At 46.1% G+C, this 8,782-nt stretch overlaps 1 protein-coding gene across 1 annotated transcript; it reads left to right on the forward strand.

Moving 5' to 3' along the window:
• The first annotated feature begins 3,632 nt into the window (after nt 1–3,632).
• SLC25A6 (solute carrier family 25 member 6) lies at nt 3,633–8,426 on the forward strand. Its single transcript, XM_064143476.1, has 4 exons — nt 3,633–3,807; nt 5,017–5,503; nt 6,188–6,328; nt 6,778–8,426. The coding sequence occupies exons 1-4, from the start codon at nt 3,697–3,699 to the stop codon at nt 6,933–6,935; spliced, it is 897 nt and encodes a 298-aa protein (XP_063999546.1). The 5' UTR covers nt 3,633–3,696; the 3' UTR covers nt 6,936–8,426.
• The last annotated feature ends 356 nt before the right edge of the window (nt 8,427–8,782 follow it).

Raw genomic sequence — 8,782 nt, forward strand, 5'->3', positions numbered from 1 at the left:
ACTTCTACAGCAATAATGGATTAGTATTTGTTGCATGCATCTGTTCTTAAATTAGGCAGTGGGATTTTGCTGTCTGAAATGGTATTGGATGATAACAACAGGAGCACAGCTCAGCTGCCGTCTTTGAACACAGGGAAAGAAGTGGCTTTGAATATCGAGGTTTACTGGAAGGACATGGATTCACAAATGTCAAAATCAGGTTGACAGGGAATTTGCTAGATATTGTTCTCTGCATTAAGACCTAGAAAAAGTGGATTTTGTGGTAAAATCTGAATGTCTCTACATGTTTCTTGTTTTGTAATTATGTAAATAGTTGTTTATGATACTGATGGGAAACTAAGAGATGTGCCAGCTTTCTGAAGTTACTTTTAAAAATAAGGAGAGATTGATTGTATTTACTTGGAACTTGAGTAGAACGATGCCAGAAGATTCTGCAATCATTTGATGACAGTGATACTGTGGGTGTACAACACAGTTTCTGTGGTACCCTCAGAAACACGTCTCCAACCACAAATGGTGTCAGCAGCCCTCCAGGAGTGTATACATTTAGTCTGGAACTAAACTATAGCATCTGCTCTATCACCAGGTGACCTCTCCCCCAGCAGAGAAGGGGATTTAGGAAAAAGAACATCCACAGGCTGAAATGAAAATAGGTTTCATAAAATAGCCAGCCAATGCAACACACATAGAGTTATACTCAGCATTCCAGAAGTGCAGCAGTCACAGTATTCAGAAAGACAGATCTCAATAGTAGAAGAGGAAAGAGTACTAAGAGCCCAAGCAGCAGCCTCCCCTCTTCTCAATAAACTTCCTCCTTTATGCTGAGTATGATGCTCATGGTATGGGATATACCTGTGAGCCAACTCAAGTCGGCTGTCCTGGCTGACTCAAACTGCTAACGGCCTGCAGACTCTGACCAGCCTGGGACTCTGGCCCAGCAAAACCAGAACAGGGAGTAATCATGTTGCTAAGAAATCAGAATTTCGTCATACTTGGAGCAATTAGAATAGTCCAGTTCTTAGACCAGCCCATTTCCCCCCTATTTCAGGAGATTAATGCAAGTATCATTTCAATACTCCATCACTATTCCTTTTAAGATAATTTTGTTAACACTTTCTACTGTAAATAAGCCTTCTCTAATGAAGTCTGGAAAGTGCTACTGCAGTGTAGCCAAGACTGGAAACAACTGGAGCAGCAGCTGGTCAGAAGAGTCAAGACTGATTCCTCTGCCTTCTGTGAGGTTTCTGGAAAAAGGCAGCTGCATAAAAGAACAAGTCTCATCTGTGATATAACTGGAGTTTAAATGTGTGGGCACCACATTTGGTTCAAGTACGTTTTTCTCCTCCTTTGTAGCCCTACTTGGTTTGTGAGCGCTTATGAAAATGGATAGCAGAATATGAGATTAGATTTTAGCCTGGAGGAGGCTCAGGGGTGACCTCCTTGCTGTCTACAACTACCTGAAGAGAGGCTGCAGCCAGATGGAGGTTGGTCTCTTCTCCCAGACAACCAGCAACAGAACAAGAGGACACAGTCTTGAGTTGTGCCAGGGAAGGTATAGGTTGGATGTTAGGAGGAAGTTCTTCCCAGAGAGAGTAATTTGCATTGGAATGGGCTGCCCAGGGAGGTGGTGGAGTCACTGTCCCTGGAGGTGTCCAGTGAAAGCCTGGATGACGCGCTTAGTGCCATGGTCTAGTTGATTGGACAGGACTGGGTGCTAGGTTGGACTGGATGATCTTCTCTTCCAACCTGGTTGGTTTTTTTTTTTCTCTTATTATAAAAAGGATTTTCCTAGTTAGATGCATCTGAGCTCTCAAGGTGAACAAAAAAGGACAACTATTGGCTGAACAGTTTCAGGTCACAAAATTCACGTTAAATTTTTCAAATCCACAGCACATCAGTCCCAAAGTATGAAATCCTTTTTTAATGAACAAAAAATATTAGGGTGGGAATTATTCCCAGCCTTGCACACTTTGTGTTGCACTATGAGAGTATTCACTTTCAGTTATGAGCTTGTTTTTTGGTTTTTGTGTTTTTGTTTTTTTTTAATGAACAGCTGAAAAACTCATCTGTGTGTGCCTAAGAATGTGCACCACAGCCTGGAGCATGGTAAGTCTAACCCTGCATGGGCCTGGGAGGAACCTCCCTGTATCTGTATCACGATTTAGCACATAAAATAGCACACCATTTACTTCTAACCTTTTGATGTGCAAAAAATTAAAAAAATGAATAGTGACATTATAATACATATTGCACTCCAGCAAGAACAAAGTTGTGCCTGGCACATTCTGTTCTCACAGCATGGAGTCTGAGGTGCCTCATTCTGAAATCCTGCAAAGTCCACACACATGTAAGCAGTGGTTTCACACACCTCAACTACTGCAACGTTGTGGCTCACCACCCAGATGTTAAAAAAAAAAGAACTTTGGCTTTATTTACTTCTGTGGGAAACGTCCATCAACAGTGAAAGCAGTAACGTACAGTGTGCATGAACTAACTGCTTCCAGCTTGAACAATTTCAAAGAGTCACTTCTGGAATATTAGGTGTAATTTCAGACAGAAGTTTGGTCATTAGGTGAAATTTTCCCAATAAATTTAGCAGATATTACTACCAGAGCACTGTCTTTGTAGGGACAGAGGCCTTGCTGTGGGTACCTCCTTAGGTAACATGCAAAAGAGCTTTTAAGAGCAGCAAGCTTGAATACCCAAACAAGACACTGGGGCATTTTCCTGTTATCCTTCTAGGAAGCCACAGATACTTTCTCTGACATTTCCTTGTCTCAGGTCACTTCAGTGGTGGGCAGAAGAGCCTGAAAATCTGATGCTTAACACCACAATGGCGAGGAGTAGTACAGGGGACAGAACATAGAAATTAGTTTGCCTTACTGTGAGAATGGCAAGGAAGGAGAAAAACCTTCTAGTGCTCCAACAGTGCCTCAAACCTCCTATGGCTGCTGCTCAAAAAAAGTGCCCTACACCGGCTTCCCGCAGTGGCCAACGAACAAGCTTCCCAGTTCATTTGGTTGTAGTCGCTCATCGGCTAGCTCGACTCCTAAACCCATACCCTGAACTCGGTGCGCCACCAGCTCGCACTCCACGTGGCAGACCATTTCTGCGAGGTGTGACCCGTTACATTGTACAGGCTGTACCAAGATGGGTACAGAGACACCGCAAAAAGTGCTTCACAAAGCAACTGTCGCGTAAAGACTTGTGAGGCCATGGGTGACCTGAACAGCGCGCTGCGAGGCACTGCGAGGCACGGCAAGGCACGCCACGCTGCACTGCCGGGTCTGCCGCGTCGCGGGATCGGGTTTGGGCAGAAGTGAGGCCCCTTGTCCTTTACAGGTGGCGGCTGCGGGCGCAGAGCACCGGCAGGCCTTAGTGCCGCCCTGGTCTACGCGGCACTGCGCCACTGGCGCCGCAGGGGCGGGGGGAAAGCACACATGTCTACTTCCTTCGGCGCTCCCAGCGGTCACGCCGCACCCCACAACCCCTCGGAACTGCCACCCGGCGCCGGCTCGGCCCAGCCCCGCCTGCCCCGGACAGTAAAGCCCTGCCTCTGGGGCGATGCAGCCAATGGGACACTGCAGGGCGGAGCCGGCGGGCTCCGGCATTTAGCTCATGCGCGGCAGCAGGCCCGCCTTTTCGGCTTGAGCGGCAGCGGAGTTTCCTTCCCGGCGGCTCCGGCGCGGCGTGAACATGGCGGACCAGGCCATCTCCTTCCTCAAGGACTTTCTGGCGGGCGGCGTCGCCGCTGCCATAAGCAAGACTGCAGTGGCGCCGATCGAGCGGGTCAAGCTCCTGCTTCAGGTCAGCGGCGCGGCAGAGCCCGGCGGAAGCAGAGGGCGAGGGCAGCCCGTCACCTTCCCATGCAGGCGCCCGCCGAGGCCCCCGTGGGCCGGGCCGGGCCGGGGACAGCGGGAGGCGAGCGGGCGGGGGGTGCCTGCCGCCGGTACAACAAAGGGCGCGCGCGAGGCGGCCTTCTGCCGGCGGCACCCACCCGGCGGCGGCTGTGGGGTGGTCACGTGGGCGGCGGGCGCCCGCCGTTAGTAGGGAAGCCGGTTCCGCTGTGCGGGGCGCCGCCAGGGGTGGGCGCCCGCCGGGGCAGGAGGGAAGCCGGTTCCGCTTGCGGGGCGCGGCGAGGGGTGGGCCGCGAGGGGACGGGAAAAGGGTCGAGGGGCGGCTCCCGGTGTCACTTCCTCCCATCCCGCTCCTGGCGCAGAGGGCAGGGGGAGGGCGGCAGCGTGCCGCCATTTTGGTGACCCTCACGTGACTGCGCGGCCGCGCAGCGCATTGGCTGGGCCGGGCCCACGTCCGGCGTGCGGGACCCATTGTGACCCCTGCGGGCGGGACCGGCGGACCAAGGTGACTGGCGTGACCTTCGTGGCGGCCGCCGGCGGAAGCAGCCGCGGAGGTCTTGTCCGCGTCTTCATCCCCTTGCGTCCGCCTTCGTTGGCTGGAAGTCCTCTCGGCGCCTTGAAGTTGACTCAGTCGCTCTCTACGCCCACAAGCGCCGCTATCAGTAAGGGCTGTCGGTACCGGATCGTCCAGGCGCGGCGTGCTACCTTGAGCTTGCCCTTATTTCTCACAGCTGGCCCTGCTTTGGCAAGTCCTGAGCTGTTACGGGGTTGAGAAGCAATTTTAAGCCTGTCTGCTTCTTAGCTGTGGGAACTCTTGTACAGTGCTGTTTTTTGCTTCGTGTACGTTCATTCCCTGGCTTTGCGTGTAAAACCTAGGCTCTCAACCTTTGACAGTTGACTCCTACAAGTCCTCCAGTTCTGCAGTGTTCCCCAAAGTACAAACAGATGACACTTTTAAGTTCAGAGAGTCAGACCGACCTAGGTTAAAGTTTGCTGTCACAGCTGATTTTATTATGTTTAGCAGGCATGATCTCTGCACACAACTGCCATCAGGCATTCAGGCTTAACAGTCTTTGTTTTGTAGTGAAAGCAGACTTAAGTCCAGCTGTAGTGCAAGGCAGTCAAGGCATACAGTCAAAATAATTGTTTTTATTTGCAGGTGCAACATGCAAGTAAACAAATTGCTGCTGATAAGCAGTACAAGGGCATCATCGATTGTGTAGTGCGTATTCCAAAGGAACAAGGAGTGCTGTCTTTCTGGCGAGGAAACTTGGCAAATGTCATCAGATACTTTCCGACTCAAGCTCTCAACTTTGCCTTCAAGGATAAGTATAAGCAGGTGTTCTTGGGAGGTGTAGACAAGCACACTCAATTCTGGAGGTATTTTGCTGGTAACCTGGCTTCTGGTGGTGCAGCAGGAGCCACTTCCCTCTGCTTTGTCTACCCCTTGGATTTTGCAAGAACCCGTTTGGCTGCTGATGTTGGAAAAGCTGGCGCAGACAGAGAATTCTCTGGTCTAGGAGACTGTCTAGTCAAAATTACCAAGTCTGATGGTGTGCGTGGCTTATATCAAGGGTTCAATGTCTCTGTCCAAGGCATCATCATCTATAGAGCTGCCTACTTTGGGATCTATGATACAGCAAAAGGTAACATTTTGGAGAGGATCACATAGACCTGTTTTCAGAATTGTGTTGTCTGTTTGTATCTGTTCCTGGATGTTGCTGTGTATTTGTACTTAGGAACTGAGTGTGGTCGGGGCGGAGGGCTATGTTGGTGTCATTAGTGACACTGTAGTGTTCAAGGCAAAACAGGCGTTATTTTGATGGCAGTAGGCCACCTTTTGGTTTTGCAGTTAAAGAAGTTTCTCCTAATGCAAACAAAGCATGTTGGTAACCATACCCAATTGGTTCTTTTTTTTTTCTTCAGTGCATTACTGTAGTTAATTTGGACTGATTGAAGTGTGCTTAAATGGAATGGGATTGAGCAGTGCTTTTTACCTTTTACTTGGGCATAGACATCATTGATAATTTGTAGTTTGATGTAATTCAGAGAATGACTTAGTTATATTTATTTCTAAAAATAATAGAAAATTGATTTCTTCTCATTCTGTCCAGAAAAGAATTCTCATGCTTAAACATTACTTGTTTTGATTACCAACAGGAAAAAAGTCTTTTCATTCAGTGTGTTCTATATTGCCTCAACATGTTTCAAGTTTCTTAACTTGTTGCAGTTTCAGAGTATGTCTTTGCAGTGCTTTGTAATTGTAAAGTAGCTGTCATGCAGTGAGTGAGATGGAGGAGGATAAAATGCTAATTACCTTTTTATTGCAGGCATGCTCCCAGATCCCAGAAATACTCATATTGTTATCAGTTGGATGATTGCCCAGACAGTGACTGCCGTGGCTGGTGTGGTCTCCTATCCTTTCGATACAGTTCGTCGTAGAATGATGATGCAGTCAGGACGCAAAGGAGGTATGCTATTAATTTGCACAATTCTTCTAGCAGTATTAACAAGATGGAGTTCTTCATCTTTTTGGTAGTTGTCCCTCAGCGTTTAGAGGTCTTTGTTCCATTCATTTAAGTTGCTACATATACATGATAAAACAAAATGCAGCAAGCAGCTCAACTTGTGGTGTTAAAAATGAAGCTGAGGGTATTTCTTTATAGAATATAAAATAGATGAATGGACTGCCCCTTCACAGTGACAAATTACATGAAAGGAATTAGGAGCAGTGTGATTGCCAAAAAGAAGGCATAACATTGTGATTTTGCTTTTCATAGCTAGGCACACAGATGGGAACCTTTTCTAGACATCCAAATACTGTGTTACAGTCTTAAAATGTGGTTTGGGACATCACAAAGTAGCTAAAGAAGTGAATTGGATACAATTACAGGAGTTAATCTTTGTTTTTTTTCCACAGCTGACATCATGTACTCTGGAACAATTGACTGCTGGCGGAAGATTGCAAGGGATGAGGGAGGAAAGGCGTTCTTCAAGGGTGCATGGTCTAATGTTCTCAGAGGCATGGGGGGTGCATTTGTGCTTGTGCTGTATGATGAATTCAAGAAAGTCATTTAAACAGCCTAACTAGAGTTTGAAATCAAGTTGAGCAGATCATGTAGAATAACAACCATTATGGACCATTGACCTTCAAGAAATTCCTGTGAGTCTTATTTATCAGAGCCCGATGATACTTGTAGATGGGGCTGGAAACTCAATTGAGGACTGATCCACTTCTCAGTAATGTGCATGAAGACACTGAATCTGGCAGTTCAGTGTGGTGATTTTCTATCTTTTTTTTTTCAGCAACAGCTGGCATTGGTTCTAGGTCCAAAGTGGCTGGGTCCAATTTAGGCACAAAAAAAGTATGCCTGTGGATCAGTCCCCAGTTTCAAGTCCTATCTTCTAGGACCATAAAATTGTATTTCAAAGTACTTGCTAACAAATCATGTTCTTTTCCACTTGTACTGAAGCACTATATACCATTTTGCACAGCTGAACATCTAGCAATTTTGTTCTTAAATTGGGGCATTCTGCTGTAAAACAATAAACATACTTACTCTGTGTTGAAATTATTACATAAAAGCTTTTGGAAAGCCTCTTTTGTTTGAAAACCTGTTTCAGATAATGGTTCCTCTGGTAATGGTTCTTCTGATACACTTAAACACTGCACTCTGTAACCAAATAAGTTGACTTTTTTAAAAGAAATAATTGAATGTGAGAACTTTACTGGGGGGAGGAGGGCAGGGAAGCATGGGTCATACTAATAGAAATTACTCCCATTCTCTGTGCCTGATAGTGTATGATGGGCTGCTGCTGCAAGTGGCTTTTTGCATGATGAGAAACTCATTTGCAACTTCTATTTTAAATGAAGGGTTTTCTGTTGTAGTGCTAGGAGAACCCAAAATCCCAAGGACAGTCAAAAAGTAATGCCCTTGGTAAAACAGCTTAAAGTGAATTTTTTAAGAAGTAAGAATCAATATAGAAAGCAACATGGCATTCATGCAAAAACCCAGGAACCTAGTAAATGCCTTCAACTTCTGAATAACCTGTGTATTGTATTGTTGCTGCTATTTGAAAATGCTGATTGTGCCATACAAGATACTGTTTGGCCTGATTTGTAGCAGTGATCAGTCCCTCTGTGGAAAGTGAATTTAATCAATTAATGTTCATTCCAAGAGGTGAAGTGGAGGGGTGGGGGGTGTGAGGGAATACGTATGCTTCTGCATAGCTGTAAAATATAGATCTAGGTAGGTCAGCCTTCAGTATTAACAGGTTGATGTCTGCTTCTGGGGAAGAAGTGAATGATTTCGCACACTGTTATTCGAGATAATACCTATGTGCCATTCTTCCTATGTGTATAATCTTACTTTTGTACTTTGTAATCTGCAAAGACGTAGAGGGACCAGTAAAGGAAAATAAGGTGTTCATCCTCCAGTCATATTTTAAGAACTTGCCTTGTATCTTAAGAAAGAAACAGTGTGTCACTGTATGAGTCATTGAAGGCTGACTGATCTGTCTTTTGTGTGCCTTCTGAGGTTGCTGTTTCAGATGAAGTATTTAAATGAACTACTTGGTTTTGGCTGATCATTACCCTCCTCAAACGTAATTTACTTTATGCCTTTACTGTTGCACAGGCACTGCTTGTAACATCTGTATTTGAATGTAAGTACACAGCTGCTTTGTACACTAGCTTGTGGCAAACCTCACTTACCTTCTGCAAGTGGTTTTATCCTGTTCAATAATGCTAGCTCCCTTGTGGTATGGACAGGTCACTTGATGCTGACCTTGCCAAATAGTCTGCAGTTTCACTTGTGATCATTGATTTGGGAGAAAAGAGGAAGAGTTTCTATAGAAATACACGTCTTGGGTTTATCTTCAGTGTCATTGACTAGAGAGGTAGAGATAATGGTAGGATAGTGTGT

This window comes from Pogoniulus pusillus, chromosome 5, assembly GCF_015220805.1.
Source record: "Pogoniulus pusillus isolate bPogPus1 chromosome 5, bPogPus1.pri, whole genome shotgun sequence".
In the NCBI taxonomy this organism is placed as follows: Eukaryota; Metazoa; Chordata; class Aves; order Piciformes; family Lybiidae; genus Pogoniulus; species Pogoniulus pusillus.